The sequence below is a fragment of the Pelophylax lessonae genome (assembly GCF_965119305.1).
Source record: "Pelophylax lessonae genome assembly, chromosome: 1".
NCBI classification, from domain to species: Eukaryota; Metazoa; Chordata; class Amphibia; order Anura; family Ranidae; genus Pelophylax; species Pelophylax lessonae.
Genome location: NC_138768.1, coordinates 399,311,765 through 399,328,945, shown reverse-complemented (window position 1 = coordinate 399,328,945; position 17,181 = coordinate 399,311,765). Strand labels below are relative to the sequence as shown.

Below are 17,181 nucleotides of genomic sequence, written 5' to 3'. Positions count from 1 at the left end.
TTATAAGGAGACTTGATTACACACAGGTGGATTCTATTTATCATCATTTGTCATTTAGGTCAACATTGGATCATTCAGAGATCCTCACTGAACTTCTGGAGAGAGTTTTCTGCACTGAAAGTAAAGGGGCTGAATAATTTTGCACACCCAATTTTTCAGTTTTTTATTTGTTAACAAAGTTTGAAATATCCAATAAATTTCGTTCCACTTCATGATTGTGTCCCACTTGTTGTTGATTCTACACAAAAATTACAGTTTTATATCTTTATGTTTGAAGCCTGAAATGTGGCAAAAGGTCGCAAAGTTCAAGGGGGCCCAATACTTTCGCAAGGCACTGTGTGTGTGTGTGTGTGTGTGTGTGTGTGTGTGTGTGTGTGTGTGTGTGTGTGTGTATATATAATATATATATATATATATAATAATTTTTTTTTTTTTTACCTAAAAGTGGTTGTAAACCTCAAACATGAAATATGAAAGAAAGGCATCATTTTATACTGTGTACTTATGTCTAGCCAAAGCTCTGGGTGTGATTTTTTTCTGTTGCCTCTTACCTCTGTTATCTGGCTCAAAGCTCTCCTCACTGAGCTCTTTATTGGTAACTTTAGATCCCTGCCCTCTGCTTTTCTGAGAGATGTTGTGTAAAATGTTTTGGAAGGCTGTAGTGGAGAGATTACTGCAGATGAACAGGTACAACTTATGTAGGAAGAGGTGTTTCATCTCAGTGTATCACCTGAGATTAGTTACTTCACTTGGAATAGGTAAAGGTTTACAACCATTTTAATGCATTCCTTGCATTAGGGTAGAAAACCTCCCACTAACGGTTTCCCCTATCCCCCTAAAACACTTACTTGAGCCTGTCCAGTACTGTTGCCCAGCTGCAGGTCTTCTCTCTTTACTTCCTGGTCTAAAAGGAGACTCTGGCAGCAGAGCGAACCATAGGCTCCTGCTGCTTTCAGTCAAATCCTTTGAGGAGAGAGCGGTGGGCTTGGCCATGCCACGTTCTGTGTCTCTAGAGTAGAGAAAGGAGAAGGGACCGCAGAATAGGAAGTAATGGGCCACTCTGTGCTATATCATTGCACAGAGCTAATAAGTATATAATTTTAGTATTGTAAAATAGGTGGGAGTGACATCACCCTAGCTAAGCCAATCAAAATGGCTGAAGAACGGAAATTCGGAAGAAGATCGGCCAAAGATGTCAGCGGTTCTCTTGAACACCACATCTCTAGATAAAGAGTCAATTGTGTTTGTAGTACAAATTATATCAAGGTACCGACATCCCAAATTGTCATCAATTTTCAGGAGGGACTATCCCAAAGAAGACATACTGGGCTCAAAAGGCTATGAGCCCCTAAAGCCAAGAAGAGCCTTTTTTTTTTGCCTTCTGGCTCTATGGGGCCTTTTTTATGTCCCTCCTCTTCTTCTTGGCTTTAGGGGCTCATAGCCTTTTGAGCCCAGTATGCCTTCTTCTTTGGGATAGTCCCTCCTGAAATGTGACCACATCTCTAGAGTATAGGTGGGTATAGTTTGTTTTAAGGTGCTATTTTTGAACTGGGTAGATTGGATTTTCTGGATAAAAAGGTAAAAACTGGCATTTTGTGGTGGCTGCGCTTAGGAAGTTTTATGCCTTTTTAAATTTTGACAAGGTGTATAAGTTCATGTTAAAGATAAATGGCTTTTTTTTTTTTATCAGAAAAATGTTATGTATGCAACTAAGAAAACAATTATTTGTCTGTCCTTCCATCAAGCTTCTAATCACCCCCCTACCCAGGAATGTTGCATTTGATAGTATGTAGTTCATGCATGGGCCTGTAAGCAAAGTATGTCTAAAGCAACCCCCCCCCCCTTTTTTTTTTTAATCATTTTTTTTTTTATTGTAAGTAAATCCTATTGAAGATAGTGGAGGTGGAGCAGATGTTAGATCAAATTGGATAATGAACTTGAATTTCTGATCCTTTATACCAGATAGACTACCAGGTGGCACGGTAAAAACAGTCTTGGATCACAGTTGTGAATGCATGGTTAGGTAGAAAAGGCCAAGTGGGTGTCATCCTAAAAACGATAATTTTACTGGATAAACCTTTAGTGTATTTTTTATGTCTAGTAAACTATGGTCTAGTTTCATTTGTATAGTGTGTCATTGAAAATTGAAAAAAAAAAAAAAATCTGTGAACTACTCCCTTCTTTCCTTATCTTTATTGCTGCCCTGATAAGGATAGGTTGGGTCTAAAACCTGTTCACACAACACGCAGCCACTGATTGTGAAATGTTACCTAACCATACTGACTATAAAATACAAAGATGTGAATTACACAAGAGCTGCTAGCTATATTGTATTTTAATGGTACATTGACCTCCAGGAAATTTTTTGCTTCCTGATAATGGCAGAAAGTACACTAGAAAATATTTTCTCAGTTTATTGAGTGCCAGAGTGCTCTATATTCATGTACTGCCACCTGTAAAAGATTGGCCAGCCCCTAGAGACCCTTAGCCCCAAGGGGTACTTTGCCCGGGGCCATCGTTGATATGTGAAGGGGGGGAGGGAGTGCATGGGTTGCTTTGGCTGCTCTGTTCTCCCCCATCCTTCAAGAGACCCCCAGATCCCTTTTTGTTTCATGCACCCCATAGAGCCCAGCTTACCCCCCCCCCCCCCATTCATCCCACTAACACAGATGCCAATATAGTACTTCTCAGAAGGGCATAACTGATGCAGGGGCATTTTACCCTTTTAGGGATAAAACCAAGGAAGGTTCCAGTGACTCCACTGATGCAGGGACATTTTTTCCTTCCACTGACACCAACAAAGCAGGGACATTTGCCTTTTTAGGCTGGGTTCACACTTGTGTGATCACAGACATTGATGTCTGTGAGATGCAAATTCTGCTATACAAACTGTATGGCTGAATTTGTATTCACACCAAAATGGTGCAGGGCCCTTTTTTTGGTCCGCACTGGAATCAGATCACATGGGTGTTCACATCTATGCGATCCGATTCCTGCACTGTTTTACAGTTCGCACTGCGATCTGCAAACTGATGTAGGGGTGTCATTAACTTTACATTGACACCCTCAGCGGTTCGCAGATGTCAGTGTGAGATTTAGGTGCCATGTGGGAACCGGCACTGAATCACAGGGTTTCCCGCATCGCACCAGTGTGAACTGGGATTTAGTGACACGCTGATGCAGGTACCTTTTACCTTCCAGTGACACCACAGGCACAAGGACATTTTTCCTTCAATTGACACCACCAATGCACAAATGTTTTTCCCTCAGTGACACCACTGATGCTGAGATAATTTTTCCCTTCTGATACTTATGCAGGGTCATTTTTTCCTTTCAGTGACCCCACCAACACAAGGACATTTTCCTTACTGTGACACCACAGGCACAGACATTTTTTTCTTCCAGTGACACCACCTAAACAGGGACATTTTTTTCCCTTCAGTAACCACACAGGGACTTTTTCCTTGCACCTTCCTCATAAGCCTATACTTTTTTTTTTTTTTTTTTTTAGATTTTCAAATCCTATTAAACTCAAGGGTGAATTGAGCAAATGAGGGGAAAGCAAAATATACTTCAATATATGATTTATAGAACATATACTGTAAATAATTCCATGTATAACACTGGCTAAACTAAATTTTGTTGTCACGGTCATCAATTTTTAGAGTGCTTATTGCCTTTGTAAAAACACATAACAAAATACCTGATGTTGGTGTAAACTAATTATGATTCTTAAGCTGGCCAATGGCCATACACTAGCCGAAAAATCGTTCAAACTAATTTTCGAAAAACGAAAAATCGGCCATGAGAGCAGACGATCGTGCCATCATGTAATGACCGAATTTCGGACGATAAATTGTTCAATGGACGTTTTTCGTTCAGTTTGTCACGTATACCTAGTGCAAACAGTTCATTCGAGAAACACGTTAACCTTTCAATTTAACGTACGTTTGGCAGAATTTTCCAAACTGTTTCTTTGATTTTTCGGCTCTAAGAAAGTTAAAAAACGATTTTCTACTTGTGCCCAATAACTGGACAAAAAACGAACGGTCGGACCAAATGACAGATTTTCAAACTATTTTTCGGCTAGTGTATGGCCAGCATTAGAATCTCTTTCTGGTATGCAACCTATAGGAAGTTCTACAATGCCTATTGACATACCTGTAGTAGGTGTAGTGATGGTTGCATTGATTACAGTACTAGAATTCCTGTTGCTCACAGTAGACTGAAGATCAGTTGTAGGACTGTTAGAGTAAGTAGCTGTTGTAGTGCTGTCGGAGTTTCCATGGTCATTGCACATTTGCATGTCTGGGGAAGTCAGGATAGCTTTGATTGTGTAATTTTTCATGTTCTCCGGTGTGGCACACATGGTGATGTCCTCATTTTCTGCAAAGAAAGTAAAATGTCAGTTACTTGCTGGATTAAAGTAGAACGAAAGGTAAACTTTTTATTTTTTTTATATTTTGAATTGAGTAAAGGAGGGTTATAACCCCTGTCAGCTTTTAAGTTACCTGTGTCTCATTGGAGAGATTTCCCATTACTTCCTCAGCTCACCCCATCAGTCTCTTCCCGCATCACTGATTTACTAACAGACATATCAGCCTGGATGTCTCACCACTTCCTCAAACTGAATCTATCTAAAACCGAGCTCATAATATTTCCTCTCCCACTTGCCCCCTCCCCTGAATTTTTTGTCAAGATCAATGGAACAACTATCGGTCCTTCCACACATTCCAGGGTGCTAGGGGTAATCCTGGACTCTGCACTGTCCTTTCAGGCTCACATCCAATCCCTGTCCAAATCATGCCGCCTTAAACTCCGCAACATTTCTAGAATACACGCCCCCTTTTAACCAAAGACACCACCAAGTTTCTAATTCACTCCCTGGTTATCTCTCGCCTCGACTACTGCAACTCCCTCCTCATCCTCATTGGATTACATTTACATAGACTATCCCCCCTTTAGTCCATAATGAATGCTGCTGCAAGACTCATCTATCTTACCAACCGTTCAGTGTCCTCCACCCCCCTCTGCCAATCCCTACACTGGCAGTACTAACAATAATTTACAATGCCACCCACAATTCTGCCCCCAGCTACATCACTAACCTGATCTCAAAATATCAACCAAGCCTCTCTCCTCTGTCCTTCCAAGACCTCCTGCTCTCTAGCTCCCATGCTCGCCTACAGGATTTCCCCCGAGCTTCTCCCATCCTTTGGAACTCTCTAACCCAATCTGTCCGACTGTCCCCTAGTCTATCCATCTTTAGACAATCCCTGAAAACCCCTTCTCTTTAAAGAAGCCTATCTGGCTTCTAACTAATACACTGTTTTACTTTCTCCATCAGCTCATCTCCCACAGCTATTACCTTTTGTATCAATTGACCCTCCCTTTTAGGCCCCCTTCACACCGTAGAGTCCGTTAGCGAACTCCGTTTTTCTCAGCGGGATCGATCTGCCGATCCCCCGCTGAGCAGGCGGATGGCAGCTCTGTCTCTGCACTGTGTGCGGAGACAGAGCTGTCAGGTCCCCGCTGTTCTCTATGGGGGAATCGGATGAGAACGGACCACCTGTCGGTTTTCATCCGATCCGCTTAACGGATGAAAAATAGGGTTTCCATCCGTCCAGATTTGACCGACTGGATCGGATGTCAGCGGACATGTCTCCGCTGACATCCGATGCCCCATAGAGATGCATGGGGCATCTGTTCAGATCCGCCAAAAAAACTGACAGGTGGATCTGAACGGTCCGCTAGTGTGAAAGGGGCCTTAGATTGTAAGCTCTAACGAGCAGGGCCTCTGATTCCTTTTGTACCAAATTGTATTGGCACGGTAATGTCTGCCTTCATTTTGTTAAGCGCTGCGCAAACTGTTGGCGCTATATAAATCCTGTATAATATTATAATAATATATAATAACTTCCTGTCCCATAGCCAAAACAGGAAGTGGGATGAAATCTATCCAAGGTGAGGGAAGCCCTGGTTGTCACTAGAGTTACCTAAACTAGTGTCTCCATTGGAAGATTTCCCAACCTTCCCATTTTTGGACACCGCAACATTTTTTTTTTTTTTTTCCATGTTCACTCTCAGTAATAATGGTAAACAGGACAAATAGAAAGTGTGAATCTCCCTAACCAGGGCACAGACAGCAATACAAACCTGTCAGGTGTTCTAATCCTTCTATATTTTATTGAAATGTTTCTAAAGACTTATGTACATGCTTGGAAGACAAAATCACAGTAACAGCGTAGAAAAGGGGATTGTTACTGTTGCCACTGGTCCACCTATGTGGCTGTACAAGTTGATCGTTTAGGTCTCGTTCATAGTTGAGTGACACTAGCGCATCGCATTTACCGTGAAAGTTTTTTTTTTTTTTTTTTAAGCATGTTTTTGGAGTGACACCATACATTTGAATGGACCTTTCCTGCTAAAGAAGCTCATGCATCCAATTTTGGACATGAGCCAAGCCCAATTTGCATTGCGTGTTTTTGGATGAAGGAAATTTTGGACAAAATGAAAAGCTACAGATACACTATTGAGTATTGAGACGCCTGCCTTTTCGTGCACATGAACTTTAATGGCATCCCAGTCTTAGTCCGTAGGGTTCAATATTGAGTTGGCCCACCCTTTGCAGCTTTAACAGCTTCAACTCTTTTGGAAAGACTGTCCACAAGGTTTTGGAGTATGTCTATGGGAATGTTTGACCATTCTTTCAGTAGCGCATTTGTGAGGTCATGCACTGATGTTGGACGAGAAGGTCTGGCTTGCAGTCTCTGCTCTAATTCATCCCAAAGGTGTTCTATCATCGGGTTGAGGTCAGGACTCTGTGCAGGACATTCAAGTTCCTCCACCACAAACTCGCTCATCTATGTCTTTATGGACCTTGCTTTGTGCACTGGTGCTCAGTCATGTTGGAACAGATAGGGGCCATCCCCAAACTGTTCCTACAAATTTGGGAGCATGAAATTGTCCAAAATGTCTTGGTATGCTGACGTCTTAAGAGTTCCCTTCACTGGAACTAAGGGGCCAAGTCCAACCCCTAAAACGCAACCTCACACCATTATCCCCCCTCCACCAAATGATTTGGACCAGTGCACAAAGCAAGGTATATAGTTGCAAAGGGTGGGCCAACTGAATATTGAACCCTACCGACTAAGACTGGGATGCCATTACAAATCATGTGTGTGTAAAGGCAGGCGTCCCAATACTTTTGACAATATAGTGTGCATTTTACAGAGATGGCACATATTAAGTTATAATAGGACATTAACTGCACTTGTAAGGAAATCAATTCATATGACCTGAAAAAGAATGATAGGGCAGTATGCATGTAATGTTTCTGTGCAAATACTGTAGTACAATGCAGGGTTCTACTATTGTAACTGCTTTAGAGCAATCTCTGACATTCGGGTTTGTGTTTCATGGGGAAAATATTTTTGGTACAAAAGTTGTGCTAATTTAATATCGAGCAGGGAATAGCGTGCTTCAAAAAGAATGCGGTTTATATGTACAGTCATGTCCATAAATATTGGGACATCAACACAATTCTAATCTTTTTGGCTCTATACACCACCACAATGGATTTGAAATGAAACAAACAAGATGTGCTTTAACTGCAGACGTTCAGCTTTAGTTTGAGGGTATTTACATCCAAATCAGGTGAACGGTGTAGGAATTACAACAGTTTGTATATGTGCCTCCCACTTTTTAAGGGACCAAAAGTAATGGGACAGATTAACAATCATAAATCAAACTTTCACTTTTTAATACTTGGTTGCAAATCCTTTGCAGTCAATTACAGCCTGAAGTTTGGAATGCATAGACATCACCAGACGCTGGGTTTCATCCCTGGTGATGCTCTGCCAGGCCTCTACTGCCACTGTCTTCAGTTCCTGCTATTTCTTGGGTCATTTTCCTTTCAGTTTTGTCTTCAGCAAGTGAAATGTATGCTCAATCGGATTCAGGTCAGGTGATTGACTTGGCCATTGCATAACATTCCACTTCTTTCCCTTAAAAAACTCTTTGGTTGCTTTCGCAGTATGCTTTGGGTCATTGTCCATCTGCACTGTGAAGCACCGTCCAATGAGTTCTGAAGCATTTGGCTGAATATGAGCAGATAATATTGCACGAAACACTTCAGAATTCATCCTGCTGCTTTTTTCAGCAGTCACATCATCAATACATACAAGAGAACCAGTTCCATTGGCAGCCATACATGCCCACGCCATGACACTACCACCACCATGCTTCACTGAAGAGATGGTATGCTTTGGATCATGAGCAGTTCCTTTCCTTCTCCATACTCTTCTCTTCCCATCACTCTGGTACAAGTTGATTTTGGTCTCATCTTTTCATAGGATGTTGTTCCAGAACTGTGAAGGCTTTTTTAGATGTTTGGCAAACTCTAATCTGGCCTTCCTGTTTTTGAGGCTCACCAATGGTTTACCTCTTGTGGTGAACCCTCTGTATTCACTCTGGTGAAGTCTTCTCTTGATTGTTGACTTTGACACACAGACACCTACCTCCTGGAGAGTGTTCTTGATCTGGCCAACTGTTGTGAAGGGTGTTTTCTTCAGGGGAAAGAATTCTTTAGTCATCCACCACAGTTGTTTTCCGTGGTCTTCTGGGTCTTTTGGTGTTGCTGAGCTCACCGGTGCGTTCTTTGTTTTTAAGGATGTTCCAAACAGTTGATTTGGCCACACCTAATGTTTTTGCTATCTCTCTGATGGTTTTTTTTTGGTTTTTTAGCCTAATGATGGCTTGCTTCACTGATAGTGACAGCTCTTTGGATCTCATATTGAGAGTTGACAGCAACAGATCCCAAATCCAAATAGCACACTTGAAATGAACTCTGGACCTTTTATCTGCTCCTTGTAAATGGGATAATGAGGGAATAACACACACCTGGCCATGCAACAGCTGAGCAGCCAATTGTCCCATTACTTTTGGTCCCTTTAAAAAGTGGGAGGCACATATACAAACTGTTGTAATTCCTACACCGTTCACCTGATTGGGATGTAAATACCCTCAAATTAAAGATGAAAGTCTGCAGTTAAAGCTTGTCTCGTTTGTTTCATTTCAAATCCATTGTGTTGGTGTATAGAGCCAAAAACATTAGAATTGTGTCGATGTCCCAATATTTATGGACCTGACTGTAGAACCATCAGTAAAACGTGTGGAATCCATAAAAAGGAGAAAAGAGAACCAACAATGTACAACCTTTGAAAATAAGGAGGAATAAAGAGAAAAATAATCAAAATTGCTTATGGAATCTTTGAAATACAAAAAAAAAAAAGCAAGGATTGGTAAAGGGAGTGCAAAACCCAGTGAATTCCCTTATGATGGGGATATTGTACCCAAGGGTTGTAACAGCTGTCCACTTATCTTTCAAAAGGGTTGTCAATTTTTAGTAACTTTAACTTCTCAAATTGCGAATAGGTGATTTCCATTATTTTCTAATGGTTTAATTAGCTGTTGTGTGATTATTTATGAACAATTTTTATACAGATCCTATAATGTAAAAGGCTTTTCATGGATGATTGCACCAGATGTATAACAGTAACACTTGGCTTCAGAGTCCCGGCTTTTTCAGCACTTCAAATAAGTGGGAGTTTATTTTGCTTCGGCCACTGTCATCTGCCCCTTAACTTCAGCAAGCTGACATATAGTCAATTAGATGTGTAAAGGGGGGTTTTTATCTGCAAAAAAACTGTAAGTCTGCAATGCCTGGAAAGTCCACTGACATCATCTACATTTCCGGCCCAAACTAATAAAACCAAGTATGTTTTTAAACTGTATTGGTATCTCTCCCCTCCAATAGCCACACTGCTTCTCTTCACTGATCACCTATTATATTACACCAGTATACAATTATATGTATGCAGTCATAAATTAATGCTATCCCCCATACCATTATACCATCACCAGGGTAAAATGTGTACATTCCCCATACCATTATACCTTCACTAGGGTAACCTACATTCCCCATACCATAATACCATCACTAGGGTAACCTACATTCCCCATACCATTATACCATCACTAGGGTAACCTATACATTCCCCATACAATTATACCATCACTAGTGTGACATGTATACATTCCCCATACCATTATACCATCACTAGGGTAACCTACATTCCCCATACCATTATACCATCACTAGGGTAACCTATACATTCCCCATACAATTATACCATCACTAGTGTGACATGTTTACATTCCCCATACCATTATACCATCACTAGTGTGACGTATACATTCCCCATACCATTATGCCATCACCAGGGTGAAATGTATACATTCCCCATACCATTATACCATCTCCAGGGTGAAATGTTTACATTCCCCATACCATTATACCATCACTAGTGTAAAATGTATACATTCCCCATACAATTATACCATCACTAGTGTGAAATGTATACATTCCTCATACCATCACTAGGGTAGCATATATACATTCCCCATACCATTATACCATCACTAGGGTGAAATGTATACATTCCCCATACCATTATACCATCACTGGGGTAACATATTTACATTCCCCATACCATTACTAGGGTGAAATGTATACATTCCCTATACTATTATACCATCACTAGGGTAAAATGTATACATACCCCATACCATTACACCATCACTAGGGTGAAATGTATACATTCCCCATACCTTTAGACAATCACAAGGGTGAAATGTGTACATTTCCCGTACCATTATACCATCACCTGGGTTAAATGTATACATTCCCAATGCCATTATACCATCACTAGGGTGAAATGTATACATTCCACATACCATTATATGATCACCTGGGTTAAATGTATACATTCCCCATACCATTATACCATCACTAGGGTGAAATGTATACATTTCTCATACCATTATAAAATCACCAGGGTAAAATGTACACATTCTCCATACCTTTATACCTTCACCAGGGTGAGCAGTAGATAGAAGACAGGATGAATCCATAAATCATTAATATATGCATCTGACAGCGTAAATCTAGATTTGTCAGGTGAAGACGCAGTTTTTAAACCTCAGTAGTAGAACTTTCTTTTTGTGTAGGCTGACTGGTCCTGTCTCCTCCCTCTCCTGTAGTTTTCTGTAATGAGTAGCACTGCTGGGCCCCTCCTGTAGCTCTGCTGTCTGCACAGGATATCTACAGCACAGTAATGATGTCACTACTGCTTTTATAAGGCAACATCTGGAGGTTTGTAAAGGCATTTAATGCACACAAAGTGGATATATATCTGTTCTGGCTATAGAAGCATACATTTAAAGGTGAAGTACGGATGAGGCTCGTTTGGCTGTACTTGACCTGTGGATCACAGAAGTGCAGTTCGTTCTGAACTCCTGTGACTTGTTTTCAGCAGACAGCGGGCTAAAGCCTGCTGTTGGCTGATGTAACAGAGCCAGGCCAGGCTGGGGCAAGATCAGGACAGTATGGTGAGGATCTGCCCACAACCCTGGCCTGGCACCTTGGCTCAGCCTCTCAGCAAGTCGCTAAGAGCCTGAGCCAGCTGCTCCCGACACTCCCACTACCCAGCATTCCAGTGAGCAGAGAGCTAGTGGCTGACAGTCACAAGCTCTCTGCTCATGGAGTTCTGAGAACCGAGCGATCAGCAGGGTTTGATCACTCAGTTCTCAGTCTTAGGCCTCTTGCACATTGGACATTATAAAAACGGCAGTAGCCTTAGCTGTAGAATGAGTTTTGCAGTAGCGTTTTTTAGCTCTAATTCTTAAAAAAAAATAAACAATTGCCAAACTCCTCTTTTAAATACATTTTTTGTGCCCAGAGTTCAGGTCAGCTTTAAGTCCTATGGTTTTGGAGGTCTTGTGTCTACTGAAGCTTAATTTTCCCATTCACAGTTTATAATAGTGGATCCTTGTGTGTTTTACTGCTATAAGTCTTCTTTTTTAAGGTCTGCAGGCTCAATTCACAAAGATAGTCCAATGAGTTTTAAAATTAGTCACATGGCTAAAATAAAGATAGTTTAACCTTGTGTTAAAGCTTTGTGAATGGAGCCCAATGAGTGTTTTCAGATATGCTCTTCTAAACACCGATTTTGTATTTTTTTTTTGAGTAGTTGTCTACTTCCTGTAAGCTTCAACAAGTTTGGACACTCTTCTCTGCACCTCTCCTCTGCACTTTCTCAATACTAAGGTGTTTATGGCAATTGAACCGATACTGGATGTCTTTCTTTTTCAATAGTCTTACTGTAGCATACTTATTAATATACCAAGATGTTTTTAGTTTCTAGAATACTACATCCACATTTGGTTCTCACAATCCTTCTATAGTCATAGTTGCTTAGATCACTGGTTGACCATTGTAATGTTTAGTTGAACAACCGAATCTCGGCATGCTTCATGTATTGTGGCTGTAGCCTAATGATAGGTCGGTTTTGGCTATTTATATCAGTCAGTAGATTTACCTAATAAAATGGCCACAAACTGCAAATAACTTATGATAACTATGCTCTACAAGATTTTTCTTGGATTGTACAGGAGTCCAATAACCACAGCTTTACAACTTCCCTTTCACATGGGGAATGATAAATGTTAAATAGTTTTTTAAACAGCCTTTAAAAGAGGAAGCCTTGTTTTTTTCTTGTTGAAAATGTTTAAACCATTTAAAAAACAGTTTTCCTTACCATAGGAGGAACACTATCATACATTAACCATTTGCCAAAGGATGCTTCTTTTTTTCTTTTTCTTTTTTTTTTTTTTTTTGAAGGAACTTACCTAGATTTACTCTGCTGTTTTTTAACCACTCTGATAGATTTATTAGGGAGCAGCTACAATCCCATGGGTTTCCATGCAGTGTTATATTTAGAGGTGTTTTCAATTCCTTTAGTGCATCTTTAATATCCAAGTTTGTCATATTGTTATTTTCAAGGTTTAATTCTTCTAGCTGCTTAACTGGTAACAGAATATTTGTAGGCAGCTCTTTAATTTGATTGTTGCTGAGATCCAAAATCTTCAAGTTGTCTAGCCCTTTAAAAGAAAATTCTTCAACGGCTGTAATAAAATTATCTTTGAGGATTAAAACTTCAAGTTTGGTAAGTCCAGAAAACGTGTCATTTGGGAGGCTTTTGATGGTGTTTTTACTCAGATTCAGTTCTGTAAGATTAGGGTAACGTTGTAGACCTTTACTTAATTCATCTAGGTTAATCATGTTTTCAGCCAAGTTGAGTTTTATAATATCTACTGATAGGTTTTGAGGGATTGCTGTGAGGCTAAAATTAACCAACGAACATTCCTGTAGGTGAGAGTAAACAGACAATAATTACATTATGAAGATCTATATTATCGCTTTAATTGAGCAGAAACAAGCCTCCTGTGACCCATTGGGTTCTTATCTTAAAGTTATTTTATCTGTGAGGAATTTTTATTATTTTTTACATTTTTTAAATGTATTATTAGTTCATCTTTTATTGTGCTTTTCTTTTGCAAGTATAAGGGTTGATTTAGTAAAGGCAAATAGATTGTTGACTCTGCAAGGGAATTTTCCTTTAGCTTATTAAATGAGGGTGAGCTCTGGTGGCTTCCATCATCTAATCATGTGCAAGCAAAAATCCTTTTATTTTAATTTTTTCCTTACACGTGATCAGTTATTCCTTGTAAAGTGATCAACCTATTTCCATTTAGTAAATCCGCTCCATAGTCTCCTTCTGTCAGCTGTTTCAACTTCACGTGGTGATCCAGCCAGTAAGTCAATTATTTTGCAACTTCCCTTAGCAGACCAGGCTCTCCAGCAAAAGTGTCAGTTAGATGGTTGAGACAAACCATTTAACACTGATGGGGTGCTTGTAATGGTCAATCTTCTAGTATATCTAACACTACCCACACCACAGGTTGAAAGTTCTGCTGTCCAAGGGTGGATCTGTTGCTCTTTCTTGGAGTGGAGCAACCCTACTGGAATACTGTATGAAAAGAAAGAAAAAAGCATGCAAAAAATGAATGCAGCCACCACATTGATCCTCTATTCACACCTGAACATTTTCTAATGTGTTTCCCTATACCTATTTGTTCAACATGCAGAATAGATACCTGTTTATAGGGTTGATTTACATTCCCTTTTCCCTATTTTATAAGTGATGACCTTTCCCCTGTTATTCCCTATTTTTTCCTTTTCCCTATTTTATAAATTATGATGGCCTTTCCTCTGTTCTTAGCTACATAAGAGGAGAGGAGGAGAAGCAGCGGCACACTGATCTTACCTGTGAATGGCTGTGCTGTGGGGGCGTATCAGGACAAGTCTGATCATTGGAGTACACAGAGTTCCCAGCATAGCTAGAGAACTGACCACGATGTGCACTCCTGCTTAGTATGGTCAGGTTTTAATAGGAAAGCAGAGTGACTGGCAGGAACACCAGAGATTTCAGATAAAGGAAGCAATACAAAGAGAACAGAATACTTTCTCATACAAGCACATGGTAGAGCAGGTAAATATCAGGAATATGAACTGCTGGGGTAACAACGTGGGCACGGATAACCTTTGCTGTCCGGGTCTATAGATGCAGACAGCCCAGCTAAGGATCAAGGCTGCAGGTGTGCCACAATAGGAAACTGCTTCCTATGGTGGTACACTGAGAAAAGGAGGAGCCAGGAGTGCCAGTGTGGGACCCAAGAAGAGGAGGATTGGGGCTGCTCTGTTCAAAACCATTGCACAGAGCAGGTATGTATGACATGTTTGTTATTAAAAAAGAAAAAAAAAAAAGGTTTACAGTCAATTTAACAAATGAAATGTTTGCTAAGTTAGGAGATGCTGTAATTACGCCAGTGAGCCAACTGTGCTAGCAAAATTCAAATTTTAAAAAAATTACCCTCATGATTGGGTATTCATAGTGAATGCAGTTTCCACATATTTACCAACATTCACTTTTCTAATTGAGCAGCCTTTTTGCCTTAATTATAACAATCATCACGACAGCGACTTATCCCTCATCAGGAAGCTTCTTTAGAATTGAATAAATGTGCTTTTAAATAACGTGCATTTATTTTTTATTACTTCTTTGCCCTAACCTCATAGATCCAATCCTCCCACTTACAGATGTTTTTTTACCAAGATATGACAGCTGTGACAGTCATTGTTTTTTTACATCCACCAGTGAAGGGCTCCCTTTCCTGCCCATGCCTGGACATAAGAGCCCCATGGCCCCGCCAGGAGGAGTCTTTTACCGCTGGATGTAAATAAACAAAGGATGTTGTGCTTGTTGGATCTCCATAAGAATATATCTTTGGAGGGATAGGGTGAGTTTGTTTAGGTTAGAACAAAGGGGCTAAAAGATTGTGTGCTTAAATCTCACAGTTCTCTACTTCCCATATGGACATAGCAATTTTTACTATGAGCCTAAACAAACCTTTCTTGATCGCACAATACAGGACACAGGGTTAATCGTAGACAACTGGGTTATATGCTGCTACCTTGAAGTGACAGGACATTGGCAAACAGAACTATTAGGACCCCCATATAATCCCTTCCAATGATAGTTAATCTCAGTTTTTTGCTAGGTGATAGATGTCTCCTTCTGTATTGACGGTTTATTTTTTGTGTTTTGGGGGTTTTTTTGTTAATTTTTTTTTGTTTTTTCTTTTACTGCTTTAGCCTGGCTGCGCACCAGCCTTTTCCTGGCTATTTACGTGGCTTACAGACTGGTTACCCAGGCATGTTACTGAGACCGTGCCTGGACCCACTTAGGAGATAGAAGATACGGGACCAGCCTGTGTACTGAATCTATGCGTAACATACCCTTTTGGCTCCAAGCCTTCCTTTCAGTGACAGGGCACCCCACTTCTTCAAGTGGGGGGGACATCTGCCAGCTTTCTTGGATGCTTGCGCTTGAGACACATAAGACCTTTGTCAGGGATGTCATTTACAGGAGGTACAGGCTGGGATTTAAATCCCTTTCTCCACCTCACGATATTGCCTTCCACACTGCCTTCATCCCCACAAAGGTTGGAGGATCTACATGCTGCTCTCTGAGCAATTGCTCAGCTCGTGGGTCATTGGTCCTGTTTCAGCAGGGGACAGATTTCAAGAGTTTCACTCCAACCCGTTCATGATTCCCATAGCCAAGGATGGCATTCGCCGTATCCTGGATCTGAAGTGCCTGAACATCTTTCTTCAGATTCAGAAGTTTTCAGTTGAGTCAGGTCAGTCATTGTATTCCTGCAGTAGGAGATATACTGGTGTAATTGGACATCAAGGACTCCAACTTGCATATTCTCATTTTCCCCCTGCACCAGCAGTATTTCCATTTCGTGGTGGGTGACATTCACTTTGTTTGTGGCTTTGGCTTCTCCACTGCTCCTCAGGTCTTCAATAAATTATTGAGCCCTGTTATGGCTCTTCTTTGCCCTCAAGGTGTCCACATTGTAGGCTACCTGGCGACCTGCTGTTGAACAATTGCTCTGCCCAGACTTTAAATGTCAGTATACAATGAACTGTGCAGACACTGAAAAACTTCAGGTGGATCTTTAACTTTTAGAAGTCCACATTGGATTACTTGGAATTGGTCCAAGACATGAACAGGCCCAGGTTTTTTTCCAGGTCCTTCTGCTCTCAAGCACGGACACTGCTATCCCAAAGTCCCAATTCAACTCCAGACCTCTGAAACTCTGTATCCTGTCTGCGTGTACTTGCCTAGCCTCTTCTATAATGCACAGATCTTCTATCTTAAGGTCAAGTCTACCATCCAGCTTCCCAGTTGCTGGCTTTGATGGACTGGCTGTTAAAGCCTAGGTCCTGAGCGACTGGGATTTATTGGATTCGGTTACCATTCCACTTGGAAAGCTTACTTTCTGTGATGCGAGCAGAGAAAGTTTCATCCATTTTAGTTAGTCCATGGGATGCAACTTGGATTTTCTCCGGTTGGGTCTGTGGATCAGCATCTGGCCTTGAGTAACTTCAAGGAAAATATTTCTGTCTTGACTATCCTCTTTAAGTGTCCTTTGGCTTCTCACTCCCTGCTGAAGGCTTTTGTACAGGAAATTGATCAATTTAGCTCCTTCTAGACATTCTCCAGTGATACCAATGGACCTCAACAAAGCTTGTATCTATGCCTTCCGCAAGGCTAGTATAGATGACAGCATTGTCGTCTTAGGAACTCTTTTATGGTGTTGCACAAGTGTAAGGTTGTTCTGGGACCCAAGGCATACTAGACTTACGGA

General features: G+C 40.8%; 2 protein-coding genes across 2 annotated transcripts in view; one reads left to right on the top strand and one right to left on the bottom strand.

Moving 5' to 3' along the window:
• Positions 1-17,181, top strand: part of IFT74 (intraflagellar transport 74) — a 172,643-nt gene that overhangs the window by 49,442 nt on the left and 106,020 nt on the right. The gene's annotated exons all lie outside the window — the stretch shown is intronic.
• The window catches only part of LRRC19 (leucine rich repeat containing 19), a 38,325-nt gene that overhangs the window by 13,223 nt on the left and 7,921 nt on the right, over positions 1-17,181 (bottom strand). The window contains exons 3-4 of the mRNA XM_082247065.1: positions 12,751-13,267; positions 4,162-4,386 (exon numbers count right to left, since the gene is read on the bottom strand). Coding sequence (XP_082103191.1) covers positions 4,162-4,386; positions 12,751-13,267 — 742 coding nt within the window. The remainder of the gene's footprint in view (positions 1-4,161; positions 4,387-12,750; positions 13,268-17,181) is intronic.